This window comes from Ursus arctos, unplaced genomic scaffold (genome assembly GCF_023065955.2).
Source record: "Ursus arctos isolate Adak ecotype North America unplaced genomic scaffold, UrsArc2.0 scaffold_25, whole genome shotgun sequence".
Lineage (NCBI taxonomy): Eukaryota > Metazoa > Chordata > Mammalia > Carnivora > Ursidae > Ursus > Ursus arctos.
The window spans coordinates 20,798,364-20,824,230 of record NW_026622930.1 but is presented as its reverse complement, the minus strand read 5'-3'; the positions used below and the strand labels follow the sequence as shown (position 1 = coordinate 20,824,230).

The window sequence follows — 25,867 nt, the reverse complement described above, 5'->3', positions numbered from 1 at the left end:
AATGAAACACCTTTAGGTTAGTGTACAAAGACAACTGATTGACATCTGAGAATATGAATTTCAATAAAAACATGTATTTAATTCCTGAATTGGATTGAGAGATGAGAATCTTAATTTAGTAAGTACAGCCAAGTTTGCCTTATTCCATGTGGAACCATCTATCTTTGTGAGGTAACTTTTTGATTGACAGCCATTTAAACCAAAGCCAAAATAAACTGAACCAGAAGCAGACCTCTGGAATAGGTATATCGGAAAGGGTTAAACAGCAATTTTCGAAATTAGTGAAGTATATTTAATTACACTGTTTTCGCTTTAGTGAAAAATTTTTAGAAGTATTATTTATTTTTATCTTGTCCTTTTAAAATGTATGTTTAGTGCTTTTGTAATGTATATAACATGTATTACAGTAATATGTGTGTGTAAAGCTCATAAATGCACATATGTTAAAAGCACATACTCAAACATTTTTTACTTGTGAATATGTGACATTGGAAGAATTTAAAGGCCAGTGATGAAGACTACAACCACTCACACTGGGGGTCTGCTACAAGGTGAATGGCTGGCCCCAGAATTTACATCAAACTATAGCTTCCTTTATGGAGAAAATCTTCCTGTGAGAGCAAAGTTGCCCCAACTAAACAGTGTGCTTCATGAAGTAGTTGGCTTGCATTATACCATAAGCTTCTTACTCTCTTGTCAAGGACTAAAGAATAAGTTAGCCAATGGGCACCATGCTTTGAGTAGCACTACTCTAGGATCTTAACACGTAATGCTGGTCTCCCATACCCCTCAGGATAAAGATCTTGGTATGGTATGCAAGGTTCTTTTATAATCTTCAGCTTTGTCTCTCCCACCCTAGACACCCCCGACCAGTGATCCATCCATATTAGCACCCCTAATGCTCCAATCTACATTTGTGGCTATGTTAAACTCCTGTTTTTCATACTGCTTGAAAAATCCTATCACAGCCTTATCTGTCTGATGAGTACTTACTACCACTTTGATATTTAAGCAAAAATCTCCTTCTCTCTGAAGTCATTCTTGACCCTTCTTCTCCTTAGGTAAAGATAAACATTTCTTTTTCTATACTCCAGTACCTCTATATATGTATCTCAAAGCAGCAGTAACATGTTTCTGTCTATCTCTCTGGGAGTTCCTACAGGGCAGGATTATGTCTGTTTTATTTCTACAGTTCTACTTCATCCTACAATGCCTGAAACACAGTGCTAATTTAACAAATGTTTGCAAAATTGATACAGTATACAATAAATATTTGAATCACACTTCTGTAAATGCTTAGCATTTAAATATCAGTCACATGATGAGGCACACGTGACATAATCAACCAGTGATGTCTACAGATTGAAAGTAACGAGAGATTAGGGCTAGAGATGTATTCGAGATGCTTTGGAATGTAGGTGGTAATGGGAGATGTGAGTATGGAGGAAATCTCAATAAATGGATAGAATGGAGACTTCTGATATCCCTCCCCAACAAAGTAATTTTCCCTGCTCCTTCCTTAAATAATATTAAAATGGGAGTACTTTATGAAAAAAGAGCATAAATTAAAAAGCATAAATTCTCAATGACAAAGTGAGTAGAAGAAGTGACATATAAGTAAGTGGTCTTGAAAAACCAAGAGAGTAAGTAGTGTCTTGAAAAATCAAGAGAGAACTGCATGCTAACTATGCTGATTCAAAATCACTAAATCTAGGAAATATTTCATCAGTTAAATCATAAGTATTCTTCAGGTGGGTGTATAGGTGACACTGGAGTTGGAAGGCTTTAAGAACTTCACCTGTTCCCTAGAACTCCTCTCCCACCCTGCACAGGTGAGCAACTACTTTTTATTGACCCCAGAAGAAAAGTAGAGTCTACTTTCTGTTAAAATGTCATCACCACAGTTGAAGGATAATAGGCACAGTTGAGGTAAAAGTGAAGCACTGTTCTGCAAACAGGATTATGTGAAAGTTTACATACTAAAATGCAAGACCAACAAGTTTCTTATCTATTCAACTCACAGAATGCTATCATCAAAGTTAATACCTTCCAAATAGGAGATTACAGTTCTGGGGAGGCTGACAACCCCAAGGAAAGAAGAAACCTACAAAAATGCTCATTGATATTTCCCCAAAGACACAGAAGTAAAGCCCATCAGGCAACAAACCAACACACGCAGAGCTTTCCATAAGCCTCCCCCACAAATATGAACACACATCCAAGGATTTCCAAACCTTAGGGGAAAGCTGTTGACATGAAAAACAGAGACTAGAACAGAGAAGGGAATTTTAAAGGAATAGAGATAAAGCAAGAAACAGAAAGCTTTAATAAAAAATTATAACAAATATCCTCAGAGAGATAGTTTTTCATCCATAACTTAACTCCTTATATAGTAATATTCTGAAAACAAGAAAAAGCTTTTGACTCCTAGAATAAAACACAGGGAAAACTTTCTTGACATAGGTCTTAGCAAGGATTTTTTAGATATGACACCAAAAGCACAAGCAACAAAAGCAAAAATAATCTAGTGGGACTACATTAAATGAAAAGGGTTCTGCACAGCAAAGTAAACACTCAGTAAAATGAAAAGGCAACCTACAGAATAGGAAAAAATATTTGCAAATCATATGTCTGATAAGAAGTTAATACCCAAGATATATAAGGAACTCTTACAAATCAATAAAATAAATAATCCAATTGAAAAATGGGCAAAGAAGGTGAACAGGCATATTTCCAAAGCTCCAAGTAAGAGGCAATTTCCAGTTACAAGTTGAATAAGTTTTGGAGACATACAAATGGCCAAAAGGTACATGAAAAGGTGTTCAGCATCAGTAACTATTAGGAAAATGCAAATCAAAACCATGAGATGTCACCCCACACATGTTAGAATGGCTATTATCAAAGAGAGAAGAGAAAACAAGTGCTGACAAGGATATGAAGAAAAAGAAACACTTGCGTGCTGTTGGTAGGGAAATAAACTGGTACAGCCATTACAAAGAACAGTACAGAAGTTCCTCAAAAAATTAAAATTAGAACTATCACATGATCCAGCAATCCCACGTCTGGGTGTATATCCAAAGGAAATGAAATCACTACATTGAAGAGATATCTTCATTGCCATGTTCATTGCAGCATTATTACAATAAGTAAAACATGGAAACAACCTAAGTGTTCATCAATGAATGGATAGATAAAGAAAAGATGGTATGTGTATATATATATAACGGAACATTACTCAGTCATGAGAAATCCTGCCATTTGCAACAACATGGATGAAACTTAAGGCCATTATGCTAAGTGAAATAAGTCAGACAGGGAACAACAAATACTATAGGATCTCATCTACACGTGGAATTTATAAAAGCCAAACTCATAGAAACAGAGAGTAGATTGGTTGCCAGGGGCAGAGGGTGGGGGAAATGAGGAAATGTTGGTCAAAGGGTACACAATTTCCAGTTATAAGCTGAATAAATTCTGGGAATCTAATGTACAGCATGGTGACTATAATAATACTGTATTGTATACTTAAAAGATGCTTAGAGATCTTAAAAGTTCTCCCCACACATACATACAAAAAGAAATGCTGGCTGTGTGAGGTAATGGATGTGTTAACTAACTTATTGTGTTAATCACTTCACAATATGTACATATATATTGTGCAAATCATCACATTGTATACTTTAAACTTACACAATGCTATATGTGAATTATATCTCAATAAACCTGGGGGGGGAGAAAGAGTCCTTGGAAATGAAAAATATGGTAGTTAGGGTCATAGGTAAATGCATATATAACTTTAGGATGTATTCTTTTAAGATTTTATTTATTTATTTGAGAGAGAGAGAGAAGCAGACTCCCCACTGAGCAGGGAGCCCAATGTGGGGCTTGATCCCAGAACTCTAGGATCATGACTCGAGCCCAAGGCAAACACCCAACTGAATGAGCCACCCAGGCGCCCCCAACTTTAGGATATTTTGACAGCCCATTCCCACAAAGGGTTTTTATCAGTCTGAGTTCCACCAACCAATTATTCAGTGTCTGTCTCTTCACAGGCTTTCTTTAATGTCTAACATTCTTATGGGTGATAGGTAAGAAATGGTATCTCCATATAGTTTTACTTCACATTTCTCTAGTTATGAGTATGGTTGGACATCTTGCTATCTTTTTGTCTGGTTAAGTATATCTATTCTTATTTTTTCCACATTTTTCCTAATAGGTTTTATGTTTCCTTGCCCTAAAATTTTTATAGTTATTTATAGACCATAGTTATTATATCTTTATATATGATATCATTTGTAAGTACATTTTCCCATTTTGTTGTCAGCTGATTTTGTTTATAGTGGAGGAAAAATATGATAGCCAAGGCACACACAAAATTAAGCAGTTTTCAAAGATAGAGTGGAAAACATCTCCCAGAAAAGAGAACACACAAAAATAAGATATGGAATAGAGGAGAGAAAAGATAAGAAAATTTTAAGTTCAAACTAGGTGGTCCAATACCCAAGTAACAAAAGTTTTAGGAGGGGGAAATAAAAACAAAAAAAGGAAATTGTGGAAGATGTTTTCCCATAAATGAAGGAAATGAGTTTTCAGAATAAAAAGACCCAGAAAGAATTCTTGTGAATGAAAAAGAGCTCATGGAGGTACTTCCTAAGTTATGAAAATGCTGTGATAAGGAGAATATCCTAGAAGCTTCTAAAGAGAAAAATCACGTTACCTGTAAAGATTGAAGAATCAGAATGCCATCAATCTTCTTAACAGTAACACTGAAAGATAGAAAATGATAGAATACATCCCTCAAATTCTGAGGGAAAGTGATTTCCAAACTATCAAGGATAAAGGTAAAATAAAGACATTTTCAGACATGAAAAGTCTCAAAAACCTGATTTCCTATTCACCTTTTCTTGGAAAGAAAAGAAAGAGAAAAATGAGGAATTCAGAAACAGTGATTAACACAGGAAAGAAACAAATGGAATTCCCAGGAGGATGACCAGAGGTCCTGGAAATCTTGAGACTAAGAAGTCTACCCTAGAGCTGAAGGAGAGCTCCAGGAGAAAGTTCTAGAAGTAAAATGAATTGCTAGGCTGTGATAGCCACACAGGATTGACTGTATGAAAAACTGTTTTGGTAGATGTTTTAGAGAATTTTGGAGCATATGCAAGACTTAGCAAGAGGTCCGCTCAAACCAAGGTATGTAAATAAAAGACAGAGAGAGATTTCATAAAGAAAGAAAGCTACACAAGAAAGGAAATGAAATCAGGATATGCAGAGTTGTAATGAGCAAAATATTAAATCTAGGTTTAACCAAATATGTCCTAAAACTATTTTGGGAGATTAGAGGGAGTGTCAGGAGAATGTGTGTGGGGGGTAATGGAAGGGAGCTAAATCCTCATCTTCCATAGCAGGAAGTCAGTGGGTGAATCAAAAAACCAATAAATCGAGAAATATTTACAATTATGGGAAAAAAATACCTGTGAAAAGTTAAAAGTAGTTGTTTCCGGGGCATCAGAAAGCAGACTGCGGGGAGAAATGGCCCAGCGGCCTGCTGTTTGTATTACCAAGCTTCCAGTGTAAGTTGCTTTTTAAAATAGGTCCACACATTATTTTAATGAAAATCAGAATTTAATTTAAAAAGAAAACCACAAAGCACAGGGAGAGAAGACAATGGAGATGGCAGCATTTGAAAAGCCAGTAGCAGGAAAATACAGAGTGGACAAAGAGTTCAATCTCACTTTTCAAATTTCAAGCACAGTTGTCTTAAAATGCATGTATTAACTAACTATGTGTGGCTTTATGACATCACCTTAATTCTTGTCTTGAACTTTTGTCAAAATCTTTGTTACTGTATTTCCCACAAACCTTCTCCCCATTAACTAGATTTTAAGATCCTAAGGAAATCGATTATGTCTTACACTTTTTGTAATTCCCCCACTTCAAAAGACTAGACAGCATGTACTCAATAAATATTTGATAAATTGTAACCTCATACCAAATAGCCATGAGTATGGCTGTGATTTGGTATAAAAGCCAAGCTTGGAAAATCCTAAACTCCAACTAAAAAGAATAGAAATGGATGGTATACATATTTCTGCTTCATAAAGATATTAGAACACAGTCATTTCTAACAGTCAACAAAAACAGTCAAACTTGCCCATTCATTTTACCATCTTTTTTCAAGGTCACTTCTCAAAAAAGAATCTAATTCAAAACAGGTGCAACATCTAAAGTGAGATCTATTCTCCAATCATTGCTATTTGAAAAAAAAAATACCCTTTTAAATTTAGTTCAGGAGTTTAATATTTTTTACTTATTGATTTTTTCAGTCAGGATATGCAATCTCATTTTCCATTTTTATGCTTTCCATTTTTGATTATCTTGTTTTCGTTTAATCTTATTTTGAAAGAGAAGCTCTTGGTGTTTATAATCCCAAAGGAAAGAACACACTGAAATGCAATGCCTTCCATAATAACCAGAGTTCTCTAAGGTCTAAATTATGTAACCCACATTAATAAGCACTTAACTTACTATTGAAAATTACTATAATAGTCCCACTTACTATTATAAGTATCTCCCAAGAAGAGGACATCTCTGTAACAATATCCTTGAGTTTCTAGAACATGTCTCAACAAAAATAAACTTTTGTTGCTGTTAGCTGATCAAATTAATCATTTAAAATCTAAAGGTCATGGCACTGCCATCTTGGTTTACAAAAGAATAAGCTTTTTATGTTCTTTTCTTTACTCAATGATCTTCACAAAATCATACTATTAGGTGGCTGAAAAATGGTGGCAGAGTTCTTTTTGGCGTGTCTGAGGTCCACAGGTATGCTGAATACATGATTTTCTAGGTTGATCCTGGATAAAATTATTTTTTATTGAGGTATAATTTACATACTATAACATGCAGTGTACAGTTTGATGAGTTTGGACAAAATTATGTTATTGTATCCTAGTCCAGGCTTAGAACATTTTCATCACCCAGAAAGTTCCCCTCATGCCCCAGCTTCTATAGACAACCACAGATCTATTTGTTTTTCTTGTGTAAAAATCTAGGAGTAAAGTTGTCAGGTCACAGGATAGATGTACATTTAACTTTGTAGGAAATACTGTCCCCCCAAAAATCCCATTTTCTATTCAAACCAGAGTGGTATGAAAGTTTCACACTCACTAACCTGTTATTTTGTCAGTCTTTTTGATTTAGCCATTCTAGTTGCTATAAAGTGGTATCTCATCGTGGCTTACTCTGTTTTTCCCTGATTATTAATGATGTTGAGCATCTTTTCATGTACCTAGTAACCATCTGTATATCTTTTGTCAAGTGTCTGTTCAAATATCTTACCTTATTTAATTGAGTTGTCTTTTTATTATTGAGTTGTGATCCTGAGTGAATTTTAGGCCTAAATGAAGTCAGTTTTAGTCCTAACCCCCAGCCCTCTACCATCCATAGTTATCCTCTCTTTCCCTTTTCTTTTTCCTTTCTAAGGAGAAATAGCTAATCTGAAGCTTACTCATCAAAGTGTTCATTTACTCACTTATTCTGCAGGCATTTTACTGAGCACCTACTGAACTCCATGAATGTTATAGGGGTAAGACACAACTTCTGCTTTTAAAGAGGTTACAGTTGGGGCGCCTGGGTGGCTCAGTCGGTTAAGAGTCTGCCTTCAGCTCAGGTCATGATCCCGGGGTCCTAGGATCAAGCCCCAAGTTGGCTCCCTGCTCAGTGTGGAGTCTGCTTCTCCCTCTCCCTCTGCCCCTCCCGCTCCCCCTGCTTGTGCTTGCTCTCTCACTCTCTCTCTCAAATAAATAAAATCTTTAAAAATAAATAAAGAGGTTACAGTGAAATTCAGGAGAAATGTGCATAAGCAACTATAAGTTTAATGTAAAAAGAGCCATGAGAGGTAGTTAGAGAATCAAGATACCATTTCTAGGTAGGGTGACCAGCAAAGGCTCATTAAAGGTGATATTTGAGATGGTTTTCAGATGAGGGGTAGAATTGCAACAGACAGAGATGGAGTTATGAGAGAAAGAACAAAGGCAAGTCTATAGAAAAACACAGGATGTGTTCAAAGATTAGTAACAAAAAGAACAACAAAACATAACTTGGGCCAAAGGGTGGTGTTGGAAAACTGTGTTGTGTTGAAATCATATTATGGGGAACATGACCTGACTCAGGAAGTTAAGGATGGCTCACTGAAGAATTAGCATGCAAATATTAGTAATAGCTATATAATCCATTCCAGTTTGTGGCCCTCTTCAACGCACCCCCATCTTCTTTCCTTCACCTTTGCACACCCTCGGCCCTTACTGTCTTAGTCCTGAATACTCGTGTCCCAGCCACTGTGCCGTGACTGCTCGTCTGCACCTCCTGGCTATTTGGCAGGCACTGGACCTCCCCAGAGAGCAGGGAGATTGCACCCAAAGACCTAATCAGCCTGGCACCATTTGTCTCCTTTCTGTGCATGCCAAGCAGCTCTCTTGGAGAGGAAGGGAACCTCCTAAGGTAGAAAACCAGAGGAGGTTTGTCTGCTCGGCTGCTCTGCTCACGGGACTGAGAAATAAGCTGCAAAGATAAACATACTCTTATAGTTCCCGGCTTGGGTATCAAGCCAGACCTGTGCCACGGGAGCCAAGTTATTGGGCAAACAACGGAAGCAGGTCACCCCTCCCTCCTAAGACACACAGCTGTGTCTCCAGAGACAAGGAGGTGGCTTGTGACCATTTTGTGGAGCCCTTGAGAGCTATGAGGAAGGTCACAGAAGAAGTGGAGGAGAAAGAGTAGACAGCTACCTTTCCAGAATTGTGTGCATGCTGGCTTCTTGCTGATCACAAGAGGATAGTCTACTTCAGCCCTAGGAATCTTCAGACTGGGAGAGCTGTGTCAACAACTCAGGATGGTTGGATAACACACAAAAGATCCAAATTTATTGACCAGTAGCATCGCTTACTACTGTAGCCACTGATATGAGAAAACAGGGCTAATACTTAAAGCCACAGCGATCCGTCATGGTAGGGTTACGTTTTAGAGAAATTTACATTTCTGCATATACATTTACAGAGCATTCCCAAACTAGAGTGCTGACTCTTGGTAGGAGAGAGATGATGGCGTTATGACAAAGGTCCTCAAGGTCGTAGAAACATTTGTATTTCTTCAACTGACTAAAAGTGCAACTACTATCATCCTCAAAAGTCTCTTACTTTAACTAAAAGAGAAGTTCTCCAAAGCACTGAGCGCCACTGTCCTAGAGCAGTGGCCTCAAATGATCATGCATCTTACTCCAGGGGATTCAGTCTGAATAAATGTTTTCATATCTACGCCAAGCTGAAAAGTAAACTGGAATGACTTTTCATCTCTAAGAAAGAATAATTCACAAACCCATTAACTGTTTCTTGTAACATGGTTTTGCTAAAGTTAATTCTTTAAGTAAGAGCTTGTCACCTTGATCAAAACCGATAGAACATGAAAGAAGATTCGCTGAGTCTGAGTTCTAGGGGGAAAAAAATGCTTGCAAAATATTCTAAATCATATAAATTCTGAACAGTTTTATTAACTTATCACTGCTCTTTAGCCAGGAATCCTCAACAGTGAAAAATCTTAAGAACAAAAAGTACGTAGGAGTACTTTTTCTTTGCAACTTTAGGTGTAGGTGGTCTACACGTTCGTAAGTGCCTGCTAGGCTCTATGCTAAACATTTGTATATAAACTATTTTATTTCATCCCATCGACCCCAAAGAATTCTGACCTCTCTAACACTACTTTTCTCATATTTTTTGGTGATGTCACCCATATCAAGTCTCAATTACTTGTGCGGTTAAAGAAGAAAAATAAGATTGCATAGGGCCAAATAGCCAAGGCAAATATAATGTTATGTAGAAAGTTATACTCATGATTTTATAATTAATTAGAAGATGCTGGCAATAGGCTTACTGATAGGAGGGGTAAATCAACCTAGGATTAAATTTTTCAATAAATAACCCATAACATAAGCACAAGAAGCAGTTTTTGGTGTATACAATGAGGCACTCAGTTCTTCCCAAGTAAGTATGGATGAGTGCTAAATTCTTTGATTCTTCTGACATTTTTGCTCTTAGGACAGATGGAAGGAAATAAGGTAGTTAAGGGTTTTCATTCCGACACAATATTTCTGTCAAGTCACTGAAATCCATTTCGTTAATTCTGTTCTGCTCTTGAGTCTAAAGGAAATAAACACCTTAAAAGAAATTGGACTTTTCATTTCTCACAAGCAGCATTGAGGTCAATCCTTTAGCCACTGTGGTGATGGTCATTGTGTATGTGTGTTGAGGAGGGAGAGAGGATTCAACACTGAGGACAAGGATAGGTTTGTGTTTAGCATCTGGCTATTGGCAATAAATTGCCACCATTTCCTCTCGTCATTGTGTGGTAGAGAGCCGAACTTACTGAATTACAGTATATGGATAGTTTGTCTTTGAAGAATCCATTATGCTAAGATAGTAAACTCTGTGAGATTTTGTCTCACAGGTCATGGAAGCTACAGGCTTAAAAAAAACATAATTATATAGGGGCACCTGGGTGGCTCAGTCGTTAAGCATCTGCCTTTGGCTCAGGGCATGATCCCAGCATTACAGGATCAAGCCCCACAGCAGGCTCCTTCGCTGGAAGCCTGCTTCTTCCTCTCCCACTCCCCCTGCTTGTGTTCCCTCACTCGCTGGCTGTCTCTATCTCTGTCAAATAAATAAATAAAATCTTAAAAAAAAAAAAGAAATGTAATTATATAAACTCGAGAGGGAGAAAAAGAGGATAACAAGTGATATCTGACTTACAAAGCAATTTTATATATACACAAAGACTTCAGGGAAAGATTAGAAGTTTATGATAATCTGCATCTTTGGACTGACATTTTCTTATTATTAATGGCAGCCATTATTGAGCTTCCGCTGTGTTCTCGGTTCTTTACAGATAGTAGATCGCATTGAGCCTTTTTAACTCTTCACTGGCAGGCGTTATTATCCCTATTTAACGAATGAGAAACGGAGGTGCAGAAATGTTGGGGCGCCTGGGTGGCACAGCGGTTAAGCGTCTGCCTTCGGCTCAGGGCGTGACCCCGGCGTTACGGGATCGAGCCCCACGTCAGGCTCCTCCGCTATGAGCCTGCTCCTTCCTCTCCCACTCCCCGTGCTTGTGTTCCCTCTCTCGCTGGCTGTCTCTATCTCTGTCTAATAAATAAATAAAATTAAAAAAAAAAAGACATGCAAAGTCTTAAAAAAAAAAAAAAAAGAAAAAGAAATGTTAGGTAAGTTCCCGAGGTCACGTGGACATAAGTGATGGTTCTAGAATGCAAATCCAGCACTAACTAACCCAGAAACACCATCGCTTCCTTGCACACGAGGTTAATCCCTCTCACATGGGATTATTTCTGCATCTCTTGTTCTCCAACTTTGCTAGACTATTTTCTTAAATTTCTGCTTAAAATGGTCCAGGTCTTTAGCATCTTCCTCAGAAAAAAGCCAAAGTCCTCACAAATAGCATTCAAAGACATCGCTGTAACAGCCTCCTACCCATGACCTGTTCTCTGATTCCACCTCCTACTTCTTCCCTCCTCATCACGCCACGCCAGCCACACTGAACAGTTCCACTTAGGGGTTGTGCACTGTCTTCTCTATATAGAAGGCTCTTTCCCCAGATATCCAAGAGGTTTGCTACTTCACCTCCTTCAAGTTTTTGCTTAAAAGTTATCTTCTTGTTGAGGTCTTCCCTGAACACCCTATTTAAATTTGCAAGCTGCCCACCACTCTTCATCGCACTTCCCTGCACTGTGTTCCTCCATGATGCTTATTACTCTCACCATCTGGATGTCTAACAGGCATCTCAAACTCAGCCTGTCCAAAACTGAGGCCCTGATCTCTCCCTCCACACCTGCCTCACTTGCAGACTTCCGCATCTCAGGAAATGGCAACTCTATTCTTTTAGTTGCAGACCAGAAATCTCAGAGTCATTTTTGACTCCCCTCTTTCCCACCCATATCCAATCCATGAGAAAGTTCTATTGGCTCTACCTTTTAAATCTATACAAACTTCAGCCATTCTCAGCATCTCCAGTGCTCCCCCTCTGGTCCAAGGCATCATCCTCTCTATTGTTGGTCTCCTTGTTTCCACCCTTTGCTCTCTTTGGTTTACTTTCAAAGCAATAGCCAGATTGATCCTTTTAAAATAAGTCCAATTACACCATTCCTCTGAAGACTCTCGATCTCACTCTGATAAAAAGACAAAGTCCTTCTGATGGCCTACTATGCACACATAATCTGGCTCCCCATTACATCTCGGACTTCTCCCATGTTTCTTACTCCCCCGCTGTCTCAGCCCCCACCACACTGGCCTCCTTGCTTCTCCAAACACAGCAGGTACACTCTCACCTCAGGGCCTTGGCACTAGCTGGCATGTCTGCCTGTGTTGTTCTTGCCTCATATATCAACATGCTTTTCTCCCTCACCTCCTTCAGACCTCTGCTCTACTATCTCCTCCCTGAGGCCTTTCCTGACACCCTCCCCAATTGCACCCCCACTTTTGAGCTCTTCCTTTCCTCTTCCGTATTCCTTTTCCCCATAGTTATTATTATCAAATATACTCTGTGTTTTTTTTTTCAATTGTCCCTCTCTTTCCACTAGAATATAAGCATGAGAAGATTAAGAATTTCTGCCTGTTTAGTTTACTGCTATAGCCCTAGCTCCTAGCATCAGAGATCAATATGTAGAAAGCAATCAATAACTATTTGTTGAATAAATTCATATCATGTTTTTAAATCCTTATAATCAATCAGGGTCACTCTCATGAATGCAAAACTTTTAATCCCTTAATGTATTTCTGAGTCAGCATTAATAAATTAGTTAAACTGCCTTTTAAGCAGTAAATTAATCTTCTTTCTGTTTTAGATGCATTTCATCTACCAATTTGCAAATGTGACTACACATCTCTAATGGGTCAGCTTCTGCCTATTGACCTTTAGAAAAAAGCCCACATTTATTACAAGCAAACATAAGAGACCTGCAATTGCTACCGAAGCACTGGCAAGCTAAGTAGTGCTTACTTCACTGCAACTGAAGTCATCAAAGGTTCATCTTAAATAATAATGACAATACATCTCACAAAAATGGAATTTGTTCCAGTGTTTGGGGATGTTAGGGTACATAATTGCTTGAGGAGCAATTTGTTCTTCGTATGACATCGAATATCAATTGGCTGTTTTATGTCTTCCTGGCATCATTCAGACTCCGTGATATTCTTGCCCTGTGTATAACCCTGCAGATCTCACCCTCTCCAAATTCATGTCCTGTTACTTTCATTAGACACTTCACTTGAGATGGTTCCCATGAGCTAGACAATTAGGCTTCCAACTGTCTGCCAGGCTGAGCTCAGCTGCATTCTGTTTTGTGAGTAAATACTTGCTAGAGACAAATTCTCAGGAAGCTCAGAGCCCATCACTTGATGAGCCCTTTGTGGAAAGTGCTCAGGTCACTAAGAGAGAGGGCAGCCCTCCAGCTTGCAGGTTTCCCTCCATATGGCTGTACTCGCAAATCATTTCAGACCCCTTTATTGCTGATAGCTACTCTCCATATTCTCTCACTTGGAAAACAAAATTTTTAATTCTACATTTTGAAAGTTTTATTTTAGAAAAGAAGGTACACTATTAATAAATCCTGGATTCAAAGTGGTCGAATAAAAATTTTGGTGAATGAGGAAAGATACAATTTCAAACAGCTTAAAGTGATCCCTGCCTGGTTGAGTTCGGGGCTTTCGGCAGACTGAGGCTCTTTCTCTCCATCAACTCCAGAGATGGGAAACTGTTTAGTTGTCCAGTCATCTGGCTGACTCAGCACTCAACGAGTATTTGTTCTAAGCTCTTGTGCAGGTATACATGCTAAATGGAGTAATGATTAAGAGTAATACATTGAACCTAAGCTTTTATTTCCTCTCCCTCCTAAGAGACCCCTAAAAAAATTGGAAAGGAATTTTTAATACACATAAGTCCACAAGGACGGAGAGGACAGATGAGGATATATGGATGGTCTGGCGAGCTACAGAACTCTAAAAGAAAAAAAGGCAGAGGAGAAGGAAGGTGAATGTAAGAGTACTAGTCACCGGAAGCATGTATCTGGAGGTAGCTGCCTTGCCTGCAGAACATCTGAAGGGCATGGGACGGGGCGGGGTGGGGGGGGGTGATGGGTGTGGCATGTGGCAAAAATGAGACATGGGACTAAAGACAGGATTTATTGAAAGTCTACATCTGGAAATGTTACCCCACTGCCCTTTTCATGCAAAATGCCAGCAGTCAAGAGTACCTCCCCTCTAAGCTAGAGATTTAAAGTCTGTTTCCTGAAGAATCTGAAAAACTCTAAAACAAAAGAGACTTCCATATTATGGCATGTTAGGGTCCAACAGCATAATGACCAGCTCCCCCACACAACTGCCCTAAAGCAGAGTCTGCCAGTGGACAAGCTCCCAATCAGATTTTCGGTCTCGCTCTTAAGCATGAACGTGCAACCTAGGATCACCAGTCAAAGAATGCTTATACCATGAAAGATCGAAACCAAGATAAACCAGGGGGGTGGAAATGAGTCTGGGGGAGCCAAACACATTTCAGGGAACAGAAGAGAACTTTTAACAAAGCCACCATTAGTGACCTGAGATAAATCTGGGAAAACATTTCTCATAGCAATAATGACAATAATGACAATAGATATTTATTGAGAACACGCTGTCAGTTATTGTTTAACAAAGCCAAGATGAAGAAACTGATGCACAAAAGGCTTCAGTGACTGATAGTAAGTGCAGAAGCCAGGAATCAAATCCAGATAGTCGGAATTTAAAAGCTATGCTTCTAAACATTATGTGTGCTTCTTCAAATACACTATAAAAAAGGAAGAGAAGGGGTGCCTGGGTGGCATGGTAGGGTAAGTGTCTGACTTTTGGTTTCAGCTCAGGTCGTAATCTCAGGGTTGTGAGATTGAGCCCCATTTAGGGCTCTGTGCTCAGCATGGAGTCTGCCTGAGATTCTCTCTCTCCCTCTGCCCCTCACCCCTGCTCACATGCTCCCTCTCTCTCTCTCTCAAATAAATAAATAAATAAATCTTTTAAAAAGGAAAGGAAAACATGAAAGCTCTTCTTAAAATGAAGCATCTGACAATTATGTATTCAGAACCTTCTGTCTTTCAAGTACCAGCCTAAGTGCCAAAAATATGGCAGTGAACAGAACAGTCTTCAAACTGGAAAGCAATACAATGAGATCCAAGTTTTAGAAAGAACATTCTGTCTTAAGTCTGAAGGTGGGTTCTAAAACCAATCAGGAAGTTTTCACACAGCTCAGGCAAAATGTAATTCAGACCTAAACTAAGGTGGTAGTAATGAGAACCATGAGACTGTAGACAGCTACAGACATATAAACAGCTAAGCTAACATCTGATTAGAGGGTGTAGTTCAATTGCATCTTACTATAGACATTCTTGGCATAAACGTTGGGCAAGGGCAAGAGAAACTCCATGAAAACACAAGTCCTAGAAGATGGTGGAGAGAAAAGAGGAAATAAACACCAGTAGGCTTGGAGGGAAGAATCATCCTAGTTGGGATTTTTTGAGTGGAGAGGAAGTGCTACAACCATTTTCAAGTATAACAGAACTACCTGCCTTTCTGATAGCAGCCAGACTATCTGATTAAAATTGTAGATCTCTGCAAGAAAGGTTAAATCCCAAAAAAGGGGAAAAAGCAATTGTTCCCCTTGCTTGACTCTATAAAGTACCAAAGTAGCAGGAGTGGAGCAGCCTGCATCAGGAAAGCATAGCAGCTCAGGAGCACTTCAGGTTAACAGCAGGCCTAATGGCTAGTCAGAGCTACATCAAGTGGCTTATGCCAGCGAGGACTGAGATGGCTCCAGATAGATTCCAGTTTGGGCAGAAGGGGCCTTAGGTCCCTGAGATGAGCTTGGAGGTGTAGGCAAGGGCCAGATCTTCAGGACATTACAGGGCATGGTATGAAGAGTAAATGTTATTCATGGTACATTGGGATGTCACTGAAAGCTTTTAAGCAGGAGAGCGACCTTACTCAACCCCTATATTATGTCTGACTACTCTGGCTGCTGTGTGGAGGATGCATTGGAAGGGAAGGAGGGTAGACAAGAAAGCTATTGCAGTGTAAGCTAGAGAGCTTACACTGGAGAAGCAATTACATGGATTTGGGATTTGGGGAGAGAGGATTTTTGGTTTTTTTCCCTAGGTTAAATGGAATAGGTTAGGTGGGGCTGGGAGATCAAAAGCTAAGTTTGGGATGGACCTGTTAGGGTGGAGTTGCCCAGGAGGCATCCAAGATGAGATGTCAAATAAGCAGTTGGATATACCAGTCAAGATCTGGCCTGGAGCTGTATTTGCCGGGTTCCTTGTTTCTGACTTGTGCTGAAATAAACCCGAAATTGGGCAAGAAAGGAATTGACATTCATCGAACACCTACTACATGCCCAGTTCTCATTATGTTATAGATGTCTCAATCATAAGTTATACACACATTTTCCAACACCTGCTTTTCTCCATGCCTGTCCAAGCACTCTCCCAATTCAGCCCCACTGGGACCCAACTGGAGGCCACCTGAGATACGTTTGTTTTTTGTTTTTTTTTTTTTTTAAGATTTTATTTATTTATTTGACAGAGACAGCCAGCGAGAGAGGGAACACAAGCAGGGGGAGTGGGAGAGGAAGAAGCAGGCTCCTAGCAAAGGAGCCTGATGTGGGGCTCGATCCCAGAACTCCGGGATCACGCCCTGAGCCGAAGGCAGACGCTTAACGACTGCGCCACCCAGGCGCCCCTGAGATACGTTTGTTAAAGACACTCAGACAAACCATGGAATCAGTTCCTCCCTCCCAGATTCCTAATGAGGCCCTGGAGGATTGCTGCACCTGGATCTGTGTTCACAAAAGACTCCAGAGACCTGATGATAGGGGGTAGAGAAAAGTTCCTAGTGCACTGAACCCAAACTCAAGCTCCTAATTACAGTTATGGTTCCACTCTTTGTTTGCTGAATCTCTTTGGATATAACATGCCTCCTTTTCTTTGTCTCAGCTTTAATATCCACCTGCTTCATAAAAATGTTCTGAGGAATTGAAGTGAGATTCTAAATTACCTAGAGTGCATCTTAAATAATGCAGATTCCTGAAAACAGTGTGGAGGTCCCTTAAAAAGTTAAAAATTGAGCTACCCTATGACCCAGCCATTGCACTACTGGGTGTTTACCCCAAAGATACAGACGTAGTGAAGAGAAGGGCCATATGCACCCCAATGTTCATAGCAGCAATGTCCACAATAGCTAAATCGTGAAAGGAGCCGAGATGCCCTTCAACAGATGACTGGATTAAGAAGTTGTGGTCCATATATACAATGGAATATTACTCAGCTATCAGAAAGAACGAATTCTCAACATTTGCTGCAATATGGACGGCACTGGAGGAGATAATGCTAAGTGAAATAAGTCAAGCAGAGAAAGACAACTATCATATGATTTCTCTCATCTATGGAACATAAGAACTAGGATGATTGGTAGGGGAAGAAAGGGATAAAGAAAGGGGGGGTAATCAGAAGGGGGAATGAAATATGAGAGACTATGGACTATGAGAAACAAACTGAGGGCCTCAGAGGGGAGGGGGGTGGGGGAATGGGATAGACCGGTGATGGGTAGTAAGGAGGGCACGTATTGCATGGTGCACTGGGTGTTATACGCAACTAATGAATCATCGAGCTTTACATCGGAAACCAGGGATGTACTGTATGGTGACTAACATAATATAATAAAAAATCATTAAAAAAAATAAAATAAAATAATGCAGATTCCTGGGCCCTACCATCAGAGATTCTAATCCAGTTGGTTTGCGTCGTGGCTCAGGAGTCTGTATTGCAGGTAATTCTGATGCTGGTCCAGGCTGGTGCCTCAACAAGAAACAATGATTTGCAGAGTGGTAAATTGCCAGTTTTCACCAAATATCTGCCTCAATGTTATCTATCCCCACCACTTGGATCACTATAGAAGTTTTAAAATAAGGCCCAAAATTCTTTGACACTCCTCCCATTGTGAAATGGGTTCCATGTTCCCCACCTTTAAATCTACTAGTTCTCTTGGGACACCACAGATGCTTCCTCTCAAAATGCCCCCTCTCAGAACTTGACCGCCATGATATGAGAAGCCCAAGACCCATGGGGAAGCCACATTAACAGTCCCAGCTAAGCTGAGCTTTGAGTCATCTCAACTCTGGCCCAGACATGCAAGGGAAGGAGTCTGCAGATAATATCAAGCCCAGTCACTAACTTGCCCCAGCCTTCAAGTCTTCCCAGCTGAGCCCCAGACATCACGGAGCAGAGAGAAGCCATCCCTGCCATGCCCTGTTCAAATTCCTGACCCAAAAGAGCTACGCTAATAATAAAAAGATTGTCATTTGATGCCACTTAGTTTTGGGGTGTTTGGTGTGGAGGTCAGTAACTGGAATGGTTCCTAAAGTGTTCTCTCAAGAAACATTTATTAAAATGCAAACACAGTACTTGGAAGGATAAACTCTTTCAGATGAACACACGCAATCAGTGTATCCAACAGACAGCAAAGCAGGGAAAATGAGCCAAGAGATGCTCTCTTGTTTCACTGACATGAAAGCATCACTGGATAAAGAGACACATAAGTTGCTTTCAGAAAGCTGAAGGCAGAAAGATGGCAACCCCTCGAAGACAGCATGGCTAAAAGAGAAAATGCTGCATCAAAAGGACCGATGAGGCAGGAGAGCAGTGTCTAGCTTCATTTACTTCCCAACAGCATTTGTGGCTGGCTCCAAAATCCCTCAGCTCTCAGCAACTACAGTAAAGTTGTTCATTCATGCCAGTTTCCCAAAGGTACTTGCTTAATGTTAAAAATTACCTGGGATCACATAGTAATAAGAGCCAAGGGTAATTCTTACCACCAGGCAAGTTTAGGAAACGCTAAATTATAGAATTTTTAAAGTACATACAAAATAGAATAGCAAATGTGACACCCTTCCCTAAGAATCACTGTTCTGTATAAGAATGAGCTTGATGTGAGAGCTTCATGTTTATAAAAAACGACTAGCAAATTCTAGCAGCCTTGAACTGTGAGTATATAAATCCCAGCTAAGTCAAATTACAACGATATGGAGGAAAAAGCTGTAAATACTGGCATTTTCTTGCTAAGAAGATACTACTATTATATTAAACATTTTTAAATTGTAATTATTAAAGAATTGTAAAGCAGGGGTGCCTGGGTGCCTCATTCAGTTATGCGTCAGACTCTTGCTTTTGGCTCAGGTCATGATCTCAGGGTCGTGAGATCGAGGCCCGCATCATCATTGGGCTCCATGCTCAGCAGGGAATCTGCTTCTCTTCCTCTCCCTCTACCCCTTCCCCTTCTCTAAAATAAATAAATAAAGCCTTTAAAAAATGTAAACATTATAAAATATGTAAAATATAAGAATATTTAGTGAATATTTTAATTGATAAAATACAAAATGAGAGATATTAGGTTAAATATTCATGGTTTTATTCAAGCTATTATTCAATGCAAGTAAAAATGATGGAGTAAAACATATAACCTGGACTCTCTGGGACTGAGAAAAGAACAGGAAATGTCACACTGCAATGTGAATTAATTCTACTTTAGTAATTAACACTAATGTCTATGTTCCCAGCTTCACCACCCTCCCCATTGTTTTTAGAAGTATCTTAAATCTCATTTCTCAGATTATTAATCTAAATAATCTTAGATTATTAGTATAAATACTGGAGTTTTCTTTCCATGAAATACACTTATAGCCTTCTAAAGAAACTCTGGGGAGTTTGTTCTCAGTCATGATTTCACCATGTAACTGGTATAACTCCCAAATTCTGCATCATTAGAAGGATTTCCATGATACTAGTGTTGGTCCATATCAGTGAGCAGTTTATTAATCCCAAATCCCTAGTCCTCAGAGAGACTGAGAGCAATTCAGTCCCGTTTAAGCCTGTTCAAATATATTTCTCTTGCCTCTGGAGACCCTTTAGTAGTTATGTGGTGTAATTTTCTGGAGCAAAATTGATATCTGTCTCTGATTCCAAGAGTTTGCGTTTATTGCAATAAATAAAATATCTGCTAAACTGTTATTTGTATTGATGCATACCGGAATTCCAAGTAGTAAAAATGGGGAGTCCCTTGTAACATATCAACTGAGAAGCCAAATAGCCCTCCTTCGACCACTGGCAGGATCTAAAGAACTGAGTCTATGTTCGAGAGCAGAAAGGAGCAAGCCCCTATTAATCTCAGGCTCACTTGACCATCTGGTCAAGAAGTAGAAGGCTCTGGCTGCTCACCAGATCTGTGTTCTCTCCTTCCCAGGGACGTCTCTTACACCAGTGTCACTGCCCTGCCATCCAAAGGCCTGGAGCACTTGAAGGAATTGATAGCAAGAAACACATGGACTCTAAAGAAACTCCCACTTTCCTTGAGTTTCCTTCAACTCACACGGGCCGACCTTTCTTATCCGAGCCACTGCTGTGCTTTTAAGAATCAGAAGAAAATCAGAGGGTAAATGGCAGGTGTCTGGAATAAGTGACAAGAGGTCTTGGTGGAAGTTGAAGTAATTTCTGGGTTTGGGGAAGGTCTGTGGTTTGAAAGCCAGGTGGAAAGAATTAAAGCATCCATAAGAAACATGAACTCCATAGGACACAATGCCCCTGCAGACTCGAAGTAACTGCAGATGAGAAATAAGACCAATGTCACTGGATCACAGCAGGGAGGTGTGGGAATCGTGTAGAATCTCATAGAGATTATACTGCACTATTCCTAGTCTCCAGATTCAACACATATTAGATGCCACAACAATGAGGACAAACTTAGAAACACAAGCAATTAAGACTTTGCAAATGTCACAGCTTACTGGTTACCTGTGTGTGGGCTTTGGAGTCAGCTGGCTTTGTACCTGAGCTCTGCCACTTTCTAGTTGTGTTATTTCAGCCTACTTACTTAACTTCCCTGAGCCTCTGTGAATGGAGATTGTAATGTCATCATTCACAGAGGTTTTGGGAAGATTAAATGAGAAACTGAATAGAAAACACCTATTGCAATGACCTGGAATATTTTAAATTCTCGATAAATATCAGCGTGTTATGAATTATTTTATCAGGCTGCTTGCAAGCTGCAAAGGAGGGACAGCCTTCTTCTCTCCACGCTTTCTCTGCATCTTGTCTTCACCTACACTTTTACTCCGCTTTATTCCCCCTTGCGTCTCGTGTAATCCCGTTGTCCCATCACCACCTTCATTTCTCATTTATTCACTTCTTCTCAGTGTCTATACAATATCTACAGGCTGGCTTGCTGACTCATATTTGCGGTCAGAAATAAACTGGGATCTAACTGTGGGGGAAGAAACAAAAGGGAAAGTTAAATGGCTATGCAAAGAAAGCCAGTATGGGCCTAACACCTGCAGAAAGCAAAAAGTGGGGTAGGGGGCTGGTGATAGCAGGCTTGATAACTGATGCCATGTGTCCCTGGCTAGAAAAGGACCAGGGATGGGTGGGAGGCTAAAGCGGATCTCAAGGGCAGGGCCCAGATTTCTCATTAACCTCCAAACAGTTTGGAATAGGCAGTCCATTCGACATTTTAACTAGAGCACAACAGATAAATCAACATCACAGTAGCTGAAGCAAGTTAAAGAATCCTTTGTGATGTCAGTATGGTGGGCTAGTGAAAAATGAAATCTCACTTTCATGAGCATGCCTGCATGATAGTATCCATTTATTTGTTCAATAAATATTTATTGAGCACGTACTATGTGGCTGGCACTGTCCTATCCCATAGCAATGAATAGGTCGGACAAGAGCCCTCTTGCATTTTGTTTACACTCTAGTAGGGGAAGTCAGAAAATAAGCAAATAAGAAAATATCAGATATTACTATAAAAGAAATAAACATAAGGTAGGACAATTTATTTAGGGAGATCAGGGAAGGCCTCTCTGAGAAAGGGACACTTGAGTGGGGTGGGGTGGGTAATAGGAAATGATGTAGGAGAAACAGGCCTGACTAGGTCATGAGGAATCTTGTCAAATCATGTAGATCGTAGTAAATATTCAGCCTATTTTGCTAAGTGTTATGGGGACCATTAGGGGTTTTCGGCAAGCAGTGACTTATTTCTGTTGCCTTGCAGAATCCTTGAGTCCTTAATGTGTAATGAGAGCAGTATTCGGAGTCTGCGTCAGAGAAAATCTGTGAATGCTTTGAATGGCCCCTTTGACCAGGAGTATGAAGAGTATCTGGGTGACAGCCATGCTGGGTACAAGGACAACTCCAAATTCCAGGATACCCACAGCAACTCTCATTATTACGTCTTCTTTGAAGAACAAGAAGATGAGATCCTCGGTTTTGGTCAGGAGCTAAAGAATCCTCAGGAAGAGACCCTACAGGCCTTTGATAGCCATTATGACTACACTGTGTGTGGGGGCAATGAAGACATGGTGTGTACTCCCAAGTCAGATGAGTTCAACCCCTGTGAAGACATAATGGGCTACAAATTCCTGAGAATCGTGGTGTGGTTTGTTAGTCTGCTGGCTCTCCTGGGCAATGTCTTTGTCCTGATTATCCTCCTTACCAGCCACTACAAACTGACTGTCCCGCGCTTTCTCATGTGCAACTTGGCCTTTGCAGATTTCTGCATGGGGATGTATCTGCTCCTCATCGCCTCCGTAGACCTCTACACTCACTCTGAGTACTACAACCACGCCATCGACTGGCAGACAGGCCCTGGGTGTAACACAGCTGGTTTCTTCACCGTCTTTGCCAGTGAATTGTCAGTGTATACACTGACAGTCATCACGCTGGAGCGCTGGTATGCCATTACCTTCGCCATGCGCCTGGACCGGAAGATCCGCCTCAGGCATGCATATGCCATCATGGTTGGGGGCTGGGTTTGCTGCTTCCTGCTCGCCCTGCTCCCTTTGGTGGGAATAAGCAGCTATGCCAAGGTCAGCATCTGCCTGCCCATGGACACTGAGACACCTCTTGCCCTGGCATATATTATCCTTGTTCTGTTGCTCAACATTGTTGCCTTTATCATTGTCTGCTCCTGTTACGTGAAGATCTACATCACAGTCCGAAATCCCCAGTACAACCCGGGGGACAAAGACACCAAAATTGCCAAAAGGATGGCTGTGTTAATCTTCACTGACTTCATGTGCATGGCCCCAATCTCATTCTACGCTCTGTCAGCACTGATGAACAAGCCCCTCATCACCGTTACCAACTCCAAAATCTTGCTGGTTCTCTTCTATCCACTTAACTCCTGTGCCAATCCATTTCTCTACGCTATTTTCACGAAGGCCTTCCAGAGGGATGTATTTATCCTGCTCAGCAAGTTTGGCATCTGTAAACGCCAGGCTCAGGCATACCGGGGCCAGAGGGTTTCTCCGAAGAACAGCACTGGCATTCAGATCCAAAAGGTTACCCGGGATATGAGGCAAAGTCTCCCCAACGTGCAGGATGACTATGAACTGCTTGAAAACTCCCATCTAACCCCAAATAAGCAGGGCCAAATCCCAAAAGAGTATAACCAAACAGTTTTGTGAGCTGACCCTACACTACTCGCATTGGTAGGGGAACTTCTAAAAGGCTGGTTTCTTGAACATGTATTTGAACCCATTACATACACAAGACAGCTGACCTAACCCTTGTGCACGTGATGTTTCTTGGGGCAAAAGTTCATCTCTGGAGAAGGGATAGCATTACCACTGAATCATTACCTCCCAGAAGGAAGGGAGGCTACCAGCATGTCTGAATCCCAAGTGATATCAAAATAATGGACACTTTCTAGAAAACTTGCTTGACGCTAACTGCAGTGACAACATCGTGTAAGATGCTCAACAGACATCGGCTCAACCAGGTCAGCATTGAGCTGCTCACTTGTAGCTAGCGTTTCATACTAAAGATTCAGCAAATGGCAAATGCTATTAACTTAGTTGGTGACCACAAGATAAAATTAGCCCCATGTTGGCTTGGTCCGCCTTCATGTTCCCGGATACAACCAAAGACAATGTGAATTCCTCAAAACTGAAAAGTCCAACAGGATACATGCATGGAGCAGCTATTATGAGGTGAAGGAGGGGAAGGCTTAGCTTTGAGTTGTTTTTTCAGACTCTGAAACTATTAATCATCTCTTCACAAGGATCTACCTGATATGACCCAACTATTATGTGTTGCCCAGGAAAAAAAAAAAACTGGCAATATTTCAGCTTATGTGGCTGAGCAAACTAAGAACTGTTCTTCTTGGCTACTCTCACAGAATAAAAGACGTGAACTCTAGAAATATTTCTAAGTAGCAGCAAGTGGGAATTATGAGCAGAGCACACTAAATCACCCATTGATTAATAAAGCAGCCTGGACACACGGTAACTGCTGGCCCTTGGGCAAATCACTGGGCCACTTTTAAGTCTAGAAATGAAAAAGCTGGATGGCCTCTTCCAATTTTAAAACTCTACGTATATCCCTTTCCTTTAAAACATGTTTTCATGACCAAAAAGAAAAGCACTAAGAAAGAAGAATCAGTTTTTCCTATCGTGTAGGTCTGCCATCTCTTTCTCTTTGGAGCCTAGACATATGACCCAGGAAATTTCTTCTGTTTCCTTTTTGGTTATGATGTCTGAATCATACTGGGCTGGATGTGAATCACTCATCGAATTACCAGTTCTACACAGCTACAATTATCAGGCCAAAAGCAGATCGGTTCATATAATAGAATAAAAGCTAGCTTTGCAAATTTTGGTTATTCAGAGTTACTACTTCACTGTGCAGATTCACCTGAAAACATTTAACTTGTCTTCAGGGATTGATTTCTTTACTTACTTGTTTCCAACCCACGATACAGCACTAAAGCTATCAAACACTTCAAGCAACACTAAAGTTATCAAGAGAAGTTTCTTCTCTCTGAAACTGCTAGCTCTTTCCAACCTGTTGATCATTGGACGTAATCTCTATTCCCCAACAGTGCTCCCTTACTTAAAATGGTTAAGATCAGTCTTTATCCACAGATGGACTCTCCAGATTATTTGTCAAAACAGCCCCTCAATTTCGTCCCAAACAGAGATGGCATTTGCTTCTCAGTGCTCATGAAGCACACCAAGGAATTCAAAGCTTTTGTTGTTTTAAGTCTGTGGAGTGGCGTTAGTGGGCCCAATGGGCCCCCAAAGATGGTCCCCCTGACTCACCTAGGATATCCCCATAGCAACACCCATTTCTGATTATCATTGAGACTTGGACGTCTTCATAGAAATATTACACACACTTGAAATCATGACTTATCCACCCGTTCACTTGTAACTAACGAAACTAAACAGTTGTGTTATTTTTTGGCATGTGTTTCTCACCTGTGATGTTCTGAAACATTATCTTGAGTAGTTGAAATAACACTTTGGAAACAGTCCTAGAAAAGTAACTTCAACACAATTATTACTAAAATTTGCATTCACAACATGAAATAAATTTTCTTCCTATGAAATGATTGTGCTGAGTCCTACAGTAATGCTTTTGCAATTTGTGAGCTTCTTTTAGGGTTATCATTATCTGTGTTATAACTCAAAACAGGAAAAAAATTGGCAAATTTGCTAATTTATTCATATTAATAAATAAATTGTTGAGTATCAATAACAAGTATAAAATTGTATCCTGATTATAAATGGTCTTTATGTGAACAATTTACTCATGATGAATTGAATTATGATCCATTGACAGGCAGTGATGGCTAAGAGAAATAATATGCTTATTATTGACATTAGGAATTTAAATAGTGCTCTAATGAAGATGACAAATCTATAATACTTGGTCAGAGTTTAATTTATCTAGCAG

General features: G+C 40.1%; 1 protein-coding gene across 5 annotated transcripts in view; it reads left to right on the top strand.

Annotated features, from left to right (window-relative positions):
• The window catches only part of TSHR (thyroid stimulating hormone receptor), a 158,123-nt gene extending 132,457 nt beyond the window's left edge, over nt 1-25,666 (top strand). For all 5 annotated transcript variants that reach the window (XM_044391340.3, XM_057318324.1, XM_044391341.3 and 2 more), the window contains 2 exons: nt 20,376-20,564; nt 22,182-25,666. In XM_044391340.3, the coding sequence (XP_044247275.1) occupies nt 20,376-20,564; nt 22,182-23,595 (1,603 nt within the window). In that variant the 3' untranslated portion in view covers nt 23,596-25,666. The remainder of the gene's footprint in view (nt 1-20,375; nt 20,565-22,181) is intronic.
• Nucleotides 25,667-25,867: the final 201 nt, after the last annotated feature.